Source organism: Aulonocara sp. 'chitande type north' Nkhata Bay, linkage group LG3 (assembly GCF_057382095.1).
Source record: "Aulonocara sp. 'chitande type north' Nkhata Bay isolate Kocher_YH1m ecotype deep benthic linkage group LG3, A_spYH_male_GT1.1, whole genome shotgun sequence".
Lineage (NCBI taxonomy): Eukaryota > Metazoa > Chordata > Actinopteri > Cichliformes > Cichlidae > Aulonocara > Aulonocara sp. 'chitande type north' Nkhata Bay.
Window position 1 is genome coordinate 30,850,332 of NC_141346.1, and position 19,090 is coordinate 30,869,421.

General features: G+C 41.1%; 1 protein-coding gene across 2 annotated transcripts; it reads left to right on the forward strand.

Moving 5' to 3' along the window:
• Window positions 1-6,900: 6,900 nt before the first annotated feature.
• LOC147335102 (N-acylneuraminate cytidylyltransferase-like) lies at window positions 6,901-16,510 on the forward strand. 2 transcript variants are annotated; one of them, XM_086276096.1, is made up of 9 exons: window positions 6,901-7,254; window positions 7,951-8,093; window positions 8,237-8,392; window positions 9,905-10,038; window positions 10,143-10,237; window positions 10,315-10,450; window positions 10,548-10,713; window positions 10,793-10,987; window positions 16,255-16,510. In XM_086276096.1, the coding sequence occupies exons 1-8, from the start codon at window positions 7,013-7,015 to the stop codon at window positions 10,972-10,974; spliced, it is 1,254 nt and encodes a 417-aa protein (XP_086132222.1). In that variant the 5' UTR covers window positions 6,901-7,012; the 3' UTR covers window positions 10,975-10,987; window positions 16,255-16,510. The 2 variants fall into 2 exon arrangements, with proteins under 2 accessions (XP_086132222.1, XP_086132213.1); XM_086276087.1 differs by lacking the exon at window positions 16,255-16,510 and having other exon boundaries at window positions 10,793-12,237.
• Window positions 16,511-19,090: the final 2,580 nt, after the last annotated feature.

A 19,090-nucleotide genomic window follows, 5' to 3' on the forward strand; every position in this document is an offset into this window, starting at 1 on the left:
AATCCTGCTTTTTTTGTGTCTCCACTTGCCTGCGCCGACTCATCTCTAAAGTATTCATCTACTTGTCACAAACACACCTGACTGAAAAATGTCACCAATTCCACCTGTACAACCAGATAATCAGGATTTCCACACCTCCTAAGTCAGGTCAATGACATTTATTTGTTATTGTCTGTTAGTAAATCTCTTAAAATGAATGGATGAATGAAAAAATGAAGGCTACAAAATGTTTAAACGGCTTTAAATGTGTCAGCAATGCAGAGATAACAACCTGCTCCTGAATACATCCAAGAAAAAAGAACTGATCACTGACTTCAGGAAGAAAAAAACAAGACAATAAGCCTTTAAATATCACCGGGGGACTGTGGAGAGGGTCACAGACCTCTGGTTTCAGGGACTTTACATCAAAGAGGATCTAACCTGGAGTGTAAACATCACAGCAGACATAGCAGAGACTATACTTCATGGGGGTCCTCAGGAAGAACAAGTCTCTCTGAGATTGTTTTGTCCTCCATAAAGAGCTTATTATTTACATGACTTGAATCTTCTTTAATGGGGCATCAATGTACGAGCATTAAACACAGCAGCATCTATTTGAATCTGCTCTGTGCACAAATGGGTTGGGAATAGCTGTTGTAATTTTTTTCTGTTTTTATATATTATGTAGCTTATAGTTTCTTTGGGGTTTTTTTATGACCGCTGTGAGTGATCTTTGCACTGTTGAGATCTTTGCACTATATTAAGTTGCACACGTTAAACATTACAGTGAGAATAAAGACACATTCTAACTGACACTGGTAATGAGGAGGCCTCTGTGCCCGTCCAGCATGCTGACAATGAGGCTCCCAATGCAGGAATATGATGTTGGATATAGTGACCTGTCTCTAGTAACACTGTGCCAAAGATCATCTTTCTGTTACACACAATCAAAGTGAACTAACAGAACTATGCAAACTGAGACACACCGATGATATTAGTTGTGAATGTACGAATGCAATACGTTTGTGTATTATCTGAAATCAATGGGTGGGTATTTTAGCAAATGTGCAATGATTGTGTCCATAGTTATTGTGTAGCAGCTTATTGTTTTCTTTCATGGTCCTGGGTCCAGTAATTTAGAGTTAGTATCTTATGTTCAGTCTTGGTAATATTAGTATGTTGTTATTTTCCCTGATCATGAATTATATAAACTTTTTGCGGTCTGTTTACTCTCTAGTCTAATCTCTTTTTGTGATTCGACGTCTGTCTCCCCGTGCCTGTCTGGTGTTGATGTTCCTTTTTACTATCCCTGTCTTGTCAGTTAGCATCTGTTCAGCTGTGCTCCAAGGTGTGTCCATTCTGCCCTACTCTCCTACTGTGTTTATATATCTTTGTCATGTCCACCCTCATTGTCTGTTGGTCTGGTCTGCTCTGTTATTGTGTTTGCTTTTGTTTTCTTTGCCTTTTGCTAAGAAAATAAAAGCTGTCATTGTAAGTTTTTGTCTGCTTGCCAAACCCCCTCCAGCACATTTTTAATCTTTGTGCTTAACTAGATCAGCCTGCTTTATCAGTACATCTCCGGGCCCACCTCTACTGAGATGTTTCTTTACTATTAAGAGTGTTTTCCCCTTCAGCAAACATCAAACTCACAGAGTTTACTCTCCAGAGTTATGCAGGGAGTTAAAAACCGTCAGGCTCACTGATTTTCTTTTGGATACCCAGATTCCTGTTTCACAGACACCTAACCTTGTAGACTATACAGTTGTAAGGAGGTCCAATACTTTATTTAATCATATTTTTTTTAAAAACCCTAAACGTCTAAATTTTATTTTAATGATTCTTACTGCGTTTATTTTTACAAGAGGTGTCATAATCCTATAAAGAAGTCTTCAGTTCCCTTAAAAGGCTTTACTACTTTCCTTTAAGGATGTGCGTAAATGGCATTAAACTTGGAGCCATCTGGCAAGGATTTAACCTTTTGATCTAACCAATAATTCCTTCTCATCTCCTCATAAGTTAAACCATCATCAATTCATTGAGAGCTTTAAATGGACAAACTCATCCCTGTGGCATGCAGACAACTGAGCACAGGATAAACTCACAGGGAGGAGCCGGAGGAACAAAATTGCACACACACAGGACTGACTGGAAAGTGCAAAGAAGTGTAAGTGAAACTACTCTGGCTGGGTGAAACGGATAATGATGAAGGAAGGAGAACAAAGGTGAGGAAGAAAAACAAAGCAAGTTACCAGCAAACATTTTTAAAAATAAACTGGAGACACCGGAGACACCAGAGACACCAGAAACGATGATTGAATACAGAAACTAAATTCTTAACAAATGCTGACGTAATGGCAAATCCTTTGTTTTTTTTTAGCTCTAATTTAATTTTAATCCCAAAATGCACAGAAATTGAAAACACTTAGCCTATTGTCGGCTATCCAAAGCCTTATAGTGGCAAATATTCTTTAAAGCACTCATTAAGTAAAAGGCACTTGGAGTCCTTTTTGGTAGAAACTACAGTTCCCAGTTATTTTGGGAAAGAGAGCTATTTGTCTTTCTATCCAGCTTCCCTGATGTGATTTTTCAATATGACAGATCATCAACATTCGGTTGTTTCTGCATGAAGAACCAATACTGAAACAGCAAAAGTGACAATTGTGCTGTTTATCGTTCATTTTTTGTGCAAGTTGCCTGACGACTGCAGGTGCATCCGCAAATGTCATTTACCAGCCACTTTATTAGGCACACCCTTGCCAGGTTGGAGCTTCTTTGTGGCACTTGACATGACAGCAGCTGACAGTTATTGCAGATTTATCGGCTGCACATCCACAATGAGACTCTCTTGATCCATCACATCCCGAAGGTGCTCTAGTGGACTGAGATCTGGTGACTGTGGAACAAATGTGATGGACATGGTCAGCAACCAATTCTCATGTAGGCTGTGGCATTTAAATGATGCTCAATTGGTACTAAGAGACCTGAAGGGTGCCATGAAATATCTATCAACATCATTACACCATCATTACCAGCCTGAGCTATCGATAAAAGCTAGGATGGATCCATACTTTGATTTTGTTTATGCCAAATTCTGTCCCTACCATTCAAATGTATCAGCAGAAATTGAGACACCAGACCAGGCAAAGTTTTTCCAGTCTTCTATTGTCCAGCTTTGGTGAGGTTGTATCAATTGTAGCCCGAGTTTCCTGTTTTTAACTGACAGGAGTGGCACTTGGTGTGGTCTTCTGCTGCTGTTGACCAGACCAGAGATGCTCTTCTGCACCAAATGAGTGGTTATTCGAGTTACTGCTGCTTTCCTGTCAGCTCAAAGCAATCAGGCCCCTCTCCTCTGACCTCTGGCATCAACAATTCCTCAATTTTGGAAATTTTCTCTTTTCAGACCATCCTCTGTAATCTTTTGACATACTCACACCACTAACTATGTCAAGTTCAAAGTCCCCTTTCTTCCTCATTTTGATGCTGGGTTTGAATCTAAACAGGCTCTGTTGACCACTTATGCCATGTGACTAGCTCATTAGATATTTGGGTTAACGAGTAAATGAAAAGATGCACCTAACAATGTGAGGTGTGAGGTGTAAATTACTAATCTATAAGAAAGTCTCTCTGAGGTTGTGTGTGTTTGGAGATATGGTTGAAAATCAAACCTGCTGGAGTCTCTATAGGGCTGCTTCCAGAAAGATTAGTAAAAACACTTCATGAGACAATGAAGTACACGTTTTTTTTTTAAATCAGATGTAATATCCTGATCAATGAAAGGAAATGGGGTTGTCTCTTTTAAAAATCTAAATAGATTCATATTTCTGTATACACTGGATTCAAACAGAGGCTTTTCGCTTTATTTCCCTCTGTCCAGCTGCTATGAGAGGAAAACCACACAGAGCAGCAGTGATGCCTTTCTAAATTCTGTTTGCACTGCAGGTGTGTGCCTTTGACTAGGATGTTTGAGTCAATATTTAATTTTTGGCATGGATGAATGGTGTTGTCTGCAAGTCCTGTTCAGCAAGTGTCCGATGGCTTTGTGATAAAAGGGATAAATTAATGATCTACTACAGAGAAATGCATGTAGCCTAAAGGAGAGGTATGAGGAAATATTACATAATGACTATAACAACAAGAGCACCCAGAGAGCACAACTGCCCTTGAAGGGCAAGAGCTAAACTAATACTTGGATGTTTTGGGATGTTTTCATTACAACATGTTGACATCCGCCTGTTTCAATTAAAATATGATAATTTCAGGTAGTTTTGGCATCACCTTGATGTTGTATTACTCTTTACAATTTCTTGAAAATTTTTTCAAGGTTAGCTTTGAACTTGGGCACTAACAAGATCAAATGCTTAGCCAACGCAGGGCCTTGTGTCCTCCAAAGATGAATATGAAAATAGTATAAAATAGAATGATTTTATTCTATTCATCCCCACCACCACTGAAGGGAGGGAGCATGCAATCATGCTTCAGGTGAACACATTTCTCACATGTAAGGGTAGGCATCCATACTAGTGGTGTGGATCAGTCAATCAGTAACTCGTTCCCTCCTGGCATACATCTTGATGTCAGAGAGGATGTGGCTCAAGACTGCTCCATTCCATAATCGGTATGTGTAGCCACTCTTTTCAGTTATCTCGCTGAGGGTGTTCAGACCTATGTAGCACAGCAGTGGGGGCAGAGCATTTCCTCAGTAAATCCCACACTTGATGGCGACTTTTGCAATTGGCATGATTTTTATATGGATTTTTTTTCTTCAAAAACCTGGATTAATTCCATATTCAATTTTGAAGCAATAAATTGCACCAAAAATGCCAGATGTAGCAAAATTGATACAAACTAAAGCTCCTATCTGCAAACTGACTGAGGGGATTTAATAAGGCCAGTGTGTCAACCCCAAACAAACTACCGTGTAAGGGAAATTCAGGTGAGAGGAATGTAACATCAGAAAGCAGCTTTAAGTCGATTTTTATAGAAATGAATACATGTATATAAATATGCAATCGTTTCTGTCTTTACTGCGGGTCACCTGCAATACCTTCGCGGACCACTAGAAGGCGCGTGCACACTGGGGATGACTGCTTTTACATGCTTCCTGGATTTTAAAACAACCCAGCAGTAGGGTTACAGGTAGACGGAGAAATGCCAGGAGACACGGACAAGATCATCCAACACAAGATGTGCTTAAACCCTGCTGGGAAGAGGAAGGAGGGATAAAGAGCTCTGTGTAGACAGTGAGTATCATTTTAAACTTGCATGCATGGGTCAGTTTTACAGTTATGTCCAAATATATACAGATGCACCACAGCCAACAAACCCAGCTGGAATGGCATTTGTTGCGCATGGTTTTCATGCCAAAGCAGGAAAAGGATCAGTGTTGGGGTCAGTGGCGGATCTAGAGAAAGTTTCTTAGGGTGACAAAATCAAAGCCATTTCTTTACACATATGCAGGTGTTATATTCTTTGTGTACTATATCATTGGTTAAAATACATCAAGTACAGCAAGTATACACATACACAGAAATAATCTTTTTTTTCATGCTTAAATTTACAAAAAAATGTCAAAAATCTGCACTGTCATGAACAAACCTCATTTTTTCATGATTTATTAGGTTAATAACTCACACCTTCATGGCTTTTCCAGAGTTTAGCAATCAAGCACCTCTGTTGTAATCTAAATTGCCAATGATGTTGATTAATAAATAAATATAGAAATAAAAATGTTTCTATATTTATATAAATATAGAAATAATGCAGTTTCAGACTATGCGCTGAACCATTTTTTTTTTAAGTGGGAGACAGTAACATAATGCAACATATGCAGTTTTTGAATTCATATTCTGCGTTAATTGTAGCTAAGCTCAAAGTCTTAGTGCTAGCTTATATTAATAAGCAATATTGTCATATGCAAAACCTGGGTGCCACACACCACCCCAGTATATCGGCCTCTGGTTGGGGCATCAGTATACACAGGAGAAATGCTTTCAATACCTTTTACCTACTCAATAGAGAAGACACAAGGCCATAAAGAGCAGTGATGTGCCTAGAGTCAAGTTCATCATTAACCGGTTTACAGTGCTGTAATTCAGACAGCAGAGCAGACATCCTGATAGAAATTCACAAAACACTTGATTTGGCTTAAGGAGACCTTTTTTGGGTACCAGCACACTGTGGAGTTAAAGCGTATGAAAGCCACAAAAAGTCTTTCAGAGGATGTGGTTATCGGTGTCAGCGGGACAATGAAAAAGGGCATAATAAAGCAGAAAATGAAGGAAAGGTGGCAAAAGCAATGATGCGAAGAGAGAAAAGGAAGATGGTTTTACAAAATCCAAAGGAAAACAGCAGAGATGAGACAGTTAAATCACAACTTAGATTTGGGCAGCAGGTTATTTTTAAGAGGAAAGAGCCATACAGGAAAATGGGACTGTAATATGGTAAATGGTAAATGGCCTGTATTTATATAGCGCTTTACTAGTCCCTAAGGACCCCAAAGCGCTTTACACATCCAGTCATCCACCCATTCACACACTGGTGATGGAAAGTTACATTGTAGCCACAGCTGCACTGACAGAGGCGAGGCTGCCGGACACTGACCACCACCAGTAGGCAACGGGTGAAGTGTCTCGCCCAAAGACACAACGACCGAGACCTTTACAGCGAAGCGTGACTGCATGTTTTATTGCAGTGTCAGAAGCACGATGATGAAAGAAGACAACTGATCAAAACGCTTGACGATATTAAAGTAAAACTGGACTTGGTTGATTTATTTCGCAAGAACTCAGTGAGTGAAAGCTAGCAGGCCATATTTTCGTTTTTAAGGCAGACTCGTTTGTTTGGGAGGATTTTTTTTATTTATTTCTCTGTCATTTCGGTCCACACTCCACGCCACTTGGTGGCGGTAATGCACCATTTTGCTGTTTGCTAACCGCCAGTAAACCCTATAAAGAAGAAGAAGAATTTGTTTCCAGCAGCTTCATTTCCTCCCTTTTGCCCCAAAAGTCTGTTTTTAACCACAAGAACCGCTTTAATGTCCGCTAAGCGAAGACACGATGACAACGATGCGGACGGAGCTGCTTCTTCCGACATGAAACAGAAGAAGAGACAAGTAGCTGCTTCTTCCAACAAGAACCAGAAGAGACATGTAGCTGCTCTCATTTTGGCACGGGGGGGAAGCAAAGGCATTCCGCTTAAAAACATCAAGCCCTTAGCCGGTGTCCCCCTCATGGGATGGGTGCTGAGGGCTGCTGTGGACTCCGAAGTGTTTGATAGGTACGTTGCAAATGTGTGACGGTGATTTCAAACTGAATTAGAGCTGCAAGGAGCTCAGATCTCTGTGTCTGCTGGACTCGAGACTCCTCCATGTCCCTGTGGAACCACCAGTTCAAATTAGATCCACATGGGATGATCATTGTACCCTACTGCGCATTTCCCTGTTTCTTATAGGTGGCTCTTTAAGTATTAACGAATGGCTCATCAATCTACTCTGAGTCGGTGTTCCAGGCTAACTGTTTTTTACGGGTTATTATTACTGGTTAGATTTATTTACATATTCCACTCTCCGTGTTGCATCCACAGATTCGTCATACACACAATCAAGAGGGATTTATAAAAGAAGAGAAAGGGAGAAATTGGAGAACAAAGTGCTTAGAAGTAGCGCAAAGGACTATGTGTGTGTGTATAGAGTCCATGTGTGAGCGGTCTGAGTGATGGGGTTACTCAGCCGACTTATTTGTTGGTGGATATGTTTGCCCACTGTTATCAATTTGTCCATGTGTCAGTATGGGCCTTTATAGTGTCCGATAAATAAAAATGAAACGTGAAGAAGAGAAGCACCCTTCAACCATGCTATGAGTGTTTATATTGTGTAGTTTTTTCACCAGAGGGCTCTCTACAACTTTCTTGTTGTTGCAACATGCCTATGTGAAATGCAATAAAAACAACAACAATGCGTCTTTTCTTTCACAGTGTGTGGGTATCAACGGACCATGCCGAGATTAAGAAAGTTGCTGAGGCATGGGGTGCTCAGGTGCACCAGAGGAGTCCTGAAGTCTCCAGAGACTCTACTTCATCATTAGAAACTATCCAAGAGTTCCTCGAATACCATAATGGTAGGTACACCTGCAACCCACAGCTGCCCCTCCCCATCACGCAAAACTGCTGACGTGTCAAAGAATCAGTTTTTACGCTGTTGTTTCACGAGCATCATTCTTCTGCCACACAGTTGAAAATTCTTTGGCTTTTGTTTTCACAGAGGTGGATATAGTTTGCAACATCCAGGCTACATCCCCGTGCCTCCACCCGTTTGATGTGAAGGAGGCCTTAAAAAAGATCACAGAGGACGGCTATGACTCCGTCTTTTCAGTGGTCAGGAGACACCAGTTTCGGTGGAAGGAGGTAGATGAATTATGTAAGTTAACACATGTTTGACTGTTATGTGCATGCTGAGTTCACAGACAGTTGTTCATAGCATTCACTGTTCTTGAGCTAGTCTACAGGCCATGTTAGGTTTGGAGGTCTGAAGCGATTGGCAGCCTCTGCACACTGTGTGCCTCACCATTAGCTGAGCCTGCTCTGTGATTTTATGTGGCCTACCACTTTGTAGGCGAGTTGCTGTCTTTCAGTTGCTTCCACTTGGATATAAAACCACAAACAGCTGACTGTGAAATATTTAATAGCAAGGAAATTTCACAACTGGACTTGCTGCACAGGTAGCATCCTGTAGGTGTAATAGTAGGTGTTTGATTTTATACACCTGAATTCAATTTTTTGGATAAGTGAGTGAATAATATTGACATTATATTGTATCTGTAAATGACATTACAACAGCCTATTTGAAGTAATTTTAGACAGTCTTGGTTCGTTGATGTTTTATTTGTTGTTTTGCTAAATAGATCTATGTGCATATCTTTACAAGTTGCAGTCTGTCAGTTCTGCAAAATCTTTTTTCTTTTTTTTGTCAGTGTGGACCTACTTTGAATGTGCCAGTGGACCTCCACCTTAGTAACTTATTAACTGGGATGAAACAAATCCTACCAATGCAACTCGAATATTCTCCTGTCTGAACAAACAACTGATCATTCACATCCTTTGAATTTTAGATGTTAGAGTGACATCAATTAATTAATTAGATATCAGTTGGTATGGTGGTATTGTGTGTAGGTTGTCTGTCACAGCAGGCCCAACTTTACATGTTAAAGTGGTTTACTGTCTTAGAGGGACTTGGCCTCAAATATGAGGAACAACCATCTGGCTGTTTTTGTTCTGTTCCTCTAGTTAAAGCTCTTTGCATTAAACAAAGAATTTTGCTCCCTAAATTCCCACAGTCATCCTCACTGTCTAGTCAAAGACTTATAGCAATGCAGGACTATAAATGTTGCATTAGTTGATGTCTGGAAGATCAAGAAATCTTTTTAGAGTTGCTTGTTGTTCTTCACTAGAAATCTGAACTCCTGGTGTAACTGCAAAAGGCTTTCAGGAAGACTGGCGGACTGAGGAGTGGCAACGTGCTGTTCTCATTTTCATGGAAAACCTATGTACACAAGTACGGATCGGGAATGCTTTGGGCTCATGTTGTAGCTAGTACCACTTCACCAATAGAGGAAAGAATTGATTACCTGAAGGTGAAACTAAAAATGGAAAGATCGGCGAGATGAAGATCCTAGTCCTGAGTGATGAAGGTTTTGCCTTGGCTTTTAAAATTCTGGATACATGAAATACAGAAAATGAGCACTCACTATCAAATTGATAACAACCGATAACTCTGTTATTAGGTTCATTTTATGTTTTTCCTCTTTCCAAATTTAGTTACACGGCTGCTGCAATGATAGCCTGAGTTTCCACTATGTTTGATTTTTGAAACTCTATTCAGTCATATGCTTTTAATCCTTCAATTTATGTAATTGAGCCTCTTTCCTCCTAGCTGATGAAAAAACTGAGGCTATAAATCTGGACCCAGCCAACCGGCCGCGGCGTCAGGACTGGCCCGGAGAGCTGTGTGAGAATGGCTCGTTTTACTTCACCACAAAAGATCTCATTAAGACGGGACAGTTGCAGGTAATGGGGCAAAACTGTGCCTCAAGTACCAGTGCATGAAACTACACCATCTTTCATTCAGGTAACTGCATATTTTTCTCACCCTTGCATTTTCACCTCTCTAGGGCGGTAAGTCGATCTACTATGAGATGCTGCCGGAGTTCAGTGTGGACATAGATGGAGACATCGACTGGCCTGTTGCAGAACAGAGGGTTCTCAGGTGAGAAGCGCCTCTCAGTCTGCTTTTAATCAACTATCGACTCCTTTTTCTCATTTAATCTGTGCTTCCTCAATCAGGTACGGGTACCCCGGTAAGGTAGTCCGCCTGTTGTTCTGCAATGTTTCTGCATGTTTAGCAGAAGGAATCAACGCTCTGTCTAGTAATACCAGAAACACATCTGCTATTCACATGCTGCAGGAAAAACAAGTGGAGGTTGGCTTTTTTTCATCAGCTGTCTGAACAGAATTGAGTAAACTGACCCGTCATGTATAACATTGCCCACAAACTGCCCTCTGTCTTGTTTCACAAGGTCATTCTGTTGACCTCCAGTGATGACGCTGTGGCCCAGTCTTTGGCTGCCAAACTTCAAAAAAGGACAGGGTGCCAGGTCATGGAGGTGGGAAAGAAGCCGCTGAACGATTTGCAAGAGGTCATGAAGAACAAGAGTCTGGACTGGAAACATGTGGCATTCATGGGTAAAACAACTGCACTCTTATTTCTTGAGAGTTATCATTTCAGTTTAGCCTCACTATGTTTTTCTGTTCCCCCCCTCAGGTTTTGATCAAGCAGATGAGAAATTGCTGAAGCTGGCAGGTTTGAGTGCAGTACCCGGGGATGCTCCAGAGTTGGCCTCAAAGGCTGCAAAGTACATCTGCCCCCTTTCTAGGGGATCAGGAGCTGTGTGGGATTTTGCTGAGCTCATTCTCCTGCAGAAACCAATGGCAAAACCTCAGTAGGACCACAGCATTTGTAAGAACTTCTAATGGCAGATTAATTTTGATAAATGGAAGAAATCAAAATAATTAAAATTAGTCATGTATATGTTAGAAATGTCAAGAGACGGGTTTGTAGTAATGGTAAAAAAGCAGATCCTCATTCAATTCTAAGGGTTTGTTTTTTGTTTGTTTTTTTATATCAGGACATAATAAAATAATCATCTGGTCCTCACCAGTTGTTAAAAATGGGGAAAGGCAACTTTGGATGTGTAAAAACACACGGCCTACTACACTTTGTCCCAATTTAACAGAAGCTAAGCCAAAATGCAGGAGGTTAGCAGCACCTGCTAGTCAAATTCATTTGATTAATTTATCATCAGCATGTGTGTGGACCTCTATAAAAGCAGAGGTTTGACCATTTTTAAGGTCCAGAGCTCTCACCTGTGAGTTAACACAATGCCACACGCTTCCCAGAAGTTGACGTCTCATGATCCCAAGGTCGGACTGTGCGATGTTCAAAGAGTGCAAAAAAACAAACAAACAAAAAACAGAAAAAGACTTGACGAGTATGGCTTGTTTGGAAGGGTTGCTAGCAGAAAGTCTCTTCTGCTTCTAAAAACAATGTGACAGCATGGCTTAGGTTGATTAAAGTGTATCTGAACAAGACTTCTGACCCGGCCAAGGTGGAGATGTTTAGCTATAATGCACAGCACCATGTTTGGAGAAAACGAGCACAGCATCAGCAGAAACACCAATCAGCTGTCAGACACGGTGGTGTGGTCACTGAGTCGACCATGACCACCTCTGTGTACCAAACTATTCAAATGTGAGGCCATCTGTCTGTCTTTACTGAAACTGGGTCTTGTGTTGCAGAGAGTTAAAGTCCAGCTCTGAACCCTTTAACTGTGTAAAGAACAGTGAGCTAAAATTCCTCTACAGTGATCTGAGGCTGCTAAAGTGCATACGTAGTCATTCCTGCTGAAGGTGGTTCTACAAGCTACTGATTCATAGCTTGTAGAACATTTGGGGTTCTTTTTACACATTGTTTTTGCATTTTGGTTTAGTTTTATTAAACAAACAATGTCATGTTGTAATATGTCGTGTTTTTGTTCATCTGATGTTGCATTTACCTAATTTTAAGATCTGGTAAGGGCCAGAAAAGTTTATTACATCCTGATATGTAATTTTTTATTACCATCTCTAAGCAAGAAACTTTACCTGTGTCGAGCAAGAGGAATGTCAGCAGTGTTTTGAATTTTAAAAATTAAATCAAATGTTAAGAAAGGCTGTGTTTGCATATGATCACATAAAGTGAAGTATAAACAGGAAGGATCACTCATTTTACTGCAAGGACACCAGAGGCCTAGACTATGGAGCAGAATCTGGGTTTTATTCTGAGTTTCTGTACTATGAAACACATTCACATCTTATCAGAGAACATCACCATGGTACCACATGATGTAGAAAAGAAGGTGAGGTGCTAAAATCAGAATCGTGTTTATTGGCCAAGTATATGTGCAGACACATACAGGGAATTTGGTTCCGGTAGATGGTGGCTCTCAAGCACAGCAATGTAAATCACACACACACACACACACAAGTGTCTATATACACACATTACACATACATACACAAAGCTGTGTAAACCAACTATAAATAACAAATCTAAACTTATATACATAAAATACAGAAGTGGAATGAATACTGCAAAATGTACATAAGGTGCAGCTGCAGTCTGGCAGTGGGAGCAGTGTGACAGGTCAACTGTTAAGAAGGGAGATGGTGAGGGGAAAGAAACTGTTCCTGTGTCGGGTGGTCCTGGTCTGCAGGCTTCTGTACCGTCTGCCAGAGGGCAGCAGATCAAAAAGTCTGTGTGCAGGGTGTGAGGGGTCTGTGATGATTTTCCCTGCCCGTTTCCTGGTTCTTGAGAGGTACAGATCCTGGATGGAGGGCAGGGGGGCGCCGATGATCCTTTCTGCTGCCCGTACAGTCCGCTGCAGTCTGCTCCTGTCCTGTTTAGTGGCTGCTCCATACCAGACTGTGATGGAGGAGCACAGGACAGACTCAATGACCGCAGTGTAGAACTGGATCAGCAGCTCCTGTGGAAGACTGTACTTCCCCAGTTGTCTCAGGAAGTACATCCTCTGCTGGGTCTTTTTGAGGATGGAGTTGATGTTGGTCTCCCACTTCAGGTCCTGGGAGATGGTTGTACCCAGGAACTTGAAGATCTTCACAGTCGACACAGGGCTGTCTGATATGGTGAGGGGGAGCAGAGTTGAGGGATGTCTCCTGAAGTCCACTGTCATCTCTACAGTCTTAAGAGTGTTCAGCTCCAGATTGTGCTGACTGCACCAGAGTACCAGCCGCTCAACTTCCTGCCGGTATGCAGACTCATCACCATCCTGAATGAGGCCAATGACAGTGGTGTCATCTGCAAACTTTAGGAGTTTGACAGCCGAGTTATTGGAGGTGCAGTCGTTAGTGTAGAGGGAGAACAGTAGTGGTGAGAGGACACATCCTTGAGGGGCACCAATACTGAGGGACCGAGTTTCAGAGGTGATCTCCCCCAGCCTCACTTGCTGCTTCCTGTCTGTCAGGAAGCTGGTGATCCACTGACAGATAGCTGGTGACACGCTGAGCTGGGAGAGTTTGGAGGAGAGAAGCACAGTGGTGTTAAAAGTCGAACTAAAGTCCACAAACAGGACCCTGGCATACGTTCCCGGGCGGTCAAGGTGTTGCAGGATGTAATGCAGCCCCATGTTCACTGCATCATCCACCGACCTGTTTGCCCGGTAGGCAAACTGCAGAGGGTCCAGCTGGTGGCCTGTAATGTCTTTCAGATGGGCTAACACCAGTCGTTCGAAGGATTTCATGACCACAGACGTCAAGGCGACAGGTCTGTAGTCATTCAGTCCTGTGATGGTGGGTTTTTTTGGGAACAGGGATGATGGTGGAGCGTTTGAAGCAGGAGGGAACTTCACACAGCTCCAGGGATCTGTTGAAGATGCGGGTAAAGATGGGAGCCAGCTGTTCAGCACAGGTTTTGAGGCAGGAGGGTGAGATGCCGTCTGGTCCGGGGGCTTTCCTGGGCTTCTGTTTCTGGAATAGTCGGCTCACATCCTCGGTGTGTATTCTGAGTTTCAGGGAGGAGGAAAGGGGGGTGAGAGGTGTGGTGGAGGTCGTTGAGTCTGGATTGGAGAGGGTGGTGGTGGTCGTTGAGTCTGGATTGGGGAGGGTGGGGGTGATCGTTTGGTCTGGATTGGGGAGGGTGGGGGTGGTCGTTGAGACTGGATTGGGGAGGGGAAGGGTGAAGGGGGGAGAGGTGGAAGGTGTGTTGGGGGTCAATGTCTGAAGCAATGTCCCTGAGGAGGGGAGGGTGGGGCGTGGGAGTCTGTCCGTCTCAAACCTGCAATAGAAAGTGTTTAACTCGTTGGCCAGGTCTTTGTTTGCTTCAATAGTGGGTGGGGGGCGTCTGTAGCTGGTGATTTCCTGCAGGCCCCTCCACACTGACACTGGGTCGTTGGCTGAGAGCCGTTCTTCCAGCTTCTGGGAGTAGATGCTTTTAGCTGCTTTGATCTCCTTGGTCAGTGTGTTCCTGGCTTGCTTGTACAGGACCCTGTCACCACTTCTGTAGGCGTCCTCCTTGGCCTTACAAAGATGTTGGAGTTTAGGAGTGAACCATGGTTTATTGTTGTTGTATGTGCAAAAGGTCTTTGTTGGCACGCACACGTCTTCACAGAAACTGATGTATGATGATGTATGAGTTTCTGGAAGTAAAATTAGTCAAATGTCACATAGTAAGGTATTCAACACTCAGTCTTGAAAGGTTTCTTTGACTGTGTGCTGACGTCTAGTTCCAAGACGGACAAGAACATATCTGTAGTCCCTCAATAACCTCAGGAGCTATGTAAGCTACACTATATTATGCTGGACAACATTTTCTATCAAACATAATTAAATCTAAGGAGCTTGGAAAGAAAAGTTTCTGTACTTAAGTTTGTTGAAGATGTTTCACCTCTCATCTGAGAGCTTTCTAGAGTTCTGAAGAACTATGATGACCTGGATGGGCCAGGTCCATCCAGCATTAACTACAGTGTCTTACTACCTCTCCTTATTACTGCAGCACCTTGTTTCATGCACTTTTAAGGTGACTGTCGCTGTGTGCGCATAATCTTATTGTCCACGCACTTGCAACAATAAGGAGCTGTAGCGAAGCATTGAACTGACAGATAGGTCCTCTGAATCCTTGACAGAAGACATGCAAGAAGCGAACAATAAAAAGGTCAGTGTGGGAAGAGAAAAACATTTCACAGTTATCATGCTGCTCATATCCCCTTATAGCACTGGTTCTCAAATGGGGTTTGCAGGGCTCAGAGTTATTCAGTCCATTTTCTCCTAATTATCCAAGTCATCAGAGAGACAGACGTTCAACAGTCAGTTTAGAATCACCATCTTACATAAAACCATGCATGTATTCAGGAGTACCCAGAGAGAGAACACAGATATGTGAACATGCAGACTCGATCGATCGATCGATCGATGGATAGATAGATAGATAGATAGATAGATAGATAGATAGATAGATATGGTAGGATATTGACACCAGTTGAAAGTGCAGTCAAAAAAATAAAGAAGTTTGTTGATTCAATTTCCAAAATGACCAGTGATGGACTTTAAAGCTGTGCTTTTACATTTTATGTACAGATGTATGCGATAATTTGCAGGTTAGCCAGCAGGTGGCAGTGTTGACCTTTACTGACTTTCTGTAAACACAGCGAATCGTTCTCCAAATCGTCGGGATGTTAAGCCTCGGGAGTGAGAACGGCCTGCTGTAATTTCAGGGAAACCGCGCTGAACTTAGTCTTTCTGTCTCATGTGGAAAAGCATACAAGTTGATGTAAATGCTGATTATTAATTATAAAATCAACTTTTGTAATATAATTAATATAAATAAATGGTCTGGTGTGAAAGACTCACAAACAAAACCATTCTGTAATGTTGACTCCTGAACAGTCTCTAAAATGTTGAATTATCACAAATGTTAATTTTCGTACATCGTCATCTGACCTGTCACAGTGTAGTTATGTAGATTAATTAGAAACAGTCAAAGGATAAAATAGTGTAGACTTTAGCTCAGGCAGGAAGTGAAAACACTGTGTGGACGGAGGATCTGTTGATCTGGGTTAGCTGTGGAGTAACACCCACAACAAATTCACAGAAATAAGAAAGTCATGTTGATGAGTTCTGGTGATTCACAACTGAGCAACTTTTCTCTGCATTCACTTTTTTTTTGCTCAACAGCGCCACCTTTTGCTTTTGGACCGACGAGCAAATCTGCTGTTTTCCTGGATAATGACTGAATTTCTGGACCTTCCCTTTTTCCTTGCACATATAAGTCATTATGTTTAGTCATGTGCTGCTGCAGTAATAAAGGCTACTATCCTTTTGTATGTGGTTAGTCATATAATCTAGAAACAACCTGTCCACAAATAATATAGTTTCTTCCAGGTTATTGTTTATACAGCCTTCCTTTTGTAATTAAAATAAACAGTGTTGTGATGACTGTTGAGATTTTCAGACTGTCTTGTGTTATTAGCAGAAAACTACTTTATCCTATATTATGTAGGACAGTAGTTGCTAATTATGCAGAGAAATGTTGTTTTTAATATAACAGTGATGTAACAGTGAAATCTACTCTAACAGCTCCAACAGGAGAAGAAGAAGGAAATTGGTTATGTTCTAGTTTATCAGAGTCTATCAGCGTACCAGTGAAATACTGTGATTATTATTGGAGCAGTCCTAAAGATTTAGACTGGGACACTGTAGTATACACTTCCTGGCCACTTCATTAGGTACACCTTGCTAGTACTTGGTTGGACCATTTTGGCTTTCAGAACTGACCTAATTTTTTCATGGCATTGCTTTAACAACATCTCAGAGGAAAATCTTCTCAGAGATTTTGGTCCATATTAACACAACAGCGTCACACAGTTGCTGCTGATTTATTGCCTCCTAATCCGTGCAGAAGAGCATTCAGAGATGCTCACTGCATACTGCATGCTCACGTTTTCTTTTTCAGATTCAGATACTTTTGCTGTAAACCCTAGAGATAGTTATGTAAGAAAATCCCAGCCTGTTTTCTTCCCGGTTCTGATGCTCATGTGATTGGTTGACTTTGTTGACAGAGAGTCTAATAGAGTAACCACTAGTGTACACTTTAGTCCGTATTTTGGTCTTTGGTCTCTTTTGTCAAAATTTCCTCAACAGTGTGAAGTGTTTGAATTGGACTGACTTCAGTAATCCTTCATGCACATTTATATTATATTCAAAATGAACAATTTATTGCTGAAGCAGTTTGTTTTTTTCTTTCTATGAGGCAGAAATAAAAAGAAGAACAACAGAGGAAAAGCTTATCAATGCAAAGGTTTGAATAAATACGCCATAGTGATTCTGATTCAATGCATCACACTGCAGAAAGGAAATGAACAAAAAGGGAATTTGAAAGCATTTAAAAGACACAAATGACACAAACACTACAGATATACAAAGAACTACAAGTCTTTACTGATGGATATATAGTAAATGAATTAATAATCAGTTAATAATCTAAAGATTTATGGCCTGACAACCTTGTTGACCTTTTACTTCCCAATAGAAATATCACAACACAAGATTTCTTTTACTGAGTCACGGAGACTGCAAAAATATGAGGATTAAAGTAAATTCCTCTCCCTTACAGTTTAAGTTTAGCCATTAGTCGGTTTTAGTTTGTTTTTGTAGAGCACCACACAGACGTTCATAAATCCCACATGAAAAATGACGTATCTTCCTTGTAGCTGTCGAACTTGTTGTTTTTTTCTTTTCATTTCGTTTCATCTCTCCTGCAGGCCCTTTGTTACATTTCTTCTCAGGATTAAAGAGAAACATTGTGCATCTGTCAGTCAAAAACCAAAATATACTTCACCGGTGCTACACCCAACACTTGGAAAAATATGCTGTGCCACGGCAGGCTTTTCTTGTCAACAACTGCACACACACACACACACAGGTATGCTACCTGACCAGTGCTCCTACCTATGGTTATATATATAAAAAAAAAAAGCAAAGGCTATAAATATGAAGTACCCAAACTGACCTACTGCAATAATATATGACGGGCAAAGACGATTAAAGAGGATTAAAAGTAAAGAAAGAAATTAAAATAAGTAGGTCAGTAAAAATAGTGGCCGTGATGAGCCTGAAATTGGATTCACCACCTATAAAACACCAGAGGGAGTATTTTTAAATATTAATAATTATTTTATATTTTTGCTGTAGCTGACTGAAGATAAGTGGGATAACTTACAAATGGCGTGTTCAGATATCTTAAGTCTTAGTTTAGCATCTCACCTTTTGGGAGCAAACACAGGAAAAACCAAGGACACTAACTCCCATCATCCTCTGATATGTTAACACGCTAAACCAACATTGTTCAGATGCTTTCTGGTGGGATACACAAGCTTGAAGGTGTTCATGTCATACATTTCAAAACCGATCAACAATAAAAGATGGATCAATGTTCTCTTACATACATCTTACATCTTTACATACATACATACTTACTTGAATAATGAGGCCCCATCTTATCTTAAAGACCTCTCTAAACCATATCACCCCTTTAGAGCACTTGGCACTCAGACTGCTACCTTGTGGTTCCTACAGTATTAAAAAGTAGAATGGGAGACAGACACTATCTCTACTTTTAATATTAGGCTTTAAACTTTCGTTTATGCGACAGCATATAGTTAGGGCTGGATCAGGTGACCCTGAATCCTCCCTTAGTTATGCTGCCATAGGTCTAGGCTGCTGGGGATTCCCATGTTTCTTATACATTCACTTTTCTTCACCCAATATGTGTTTTTACACTTCTCCACATTTGTAACAATTCTGCAAATATGAGTGGACCATTATTCCTCCACAGAGCTGTAAAAAACTCATCACTTATCACAAAAAAAAAGTTCAAAACTATAGTAAAAAAAAAAAGAGAGATCGGGTAAAAAGAAAATATAGAAAGGAGAAAATCTCTACAAATCAAATTCTAAATATGACACAATGTGAAGCTTGGGTCCTAAAAGAACGCAGGTTTTCAGCTAAAACG

Coding starts and splice junctions, on each gene's coding strand:
- LOC147335102 (XM_086276096.1), top strand. CDS start 7,013: ATGTCCGCTAAGCGAAGACACGATGACAACGATGCGGACGGAGCTGCT. Junction 7,255..7,950: donor GACTCCGAAGTGTTTGATAG/GTACGTTGCAAA, acceptor TTTCTTTCACAG/TGTGTGGGTATCAACGGACC. Junction 10,238..10,314: donor GCAGAACAGAGGGTTCTCAG/GTGAGAAGCGCC, acceptor TTCCTCAATCAG/GTACGGGTACCCCGGTAAGG.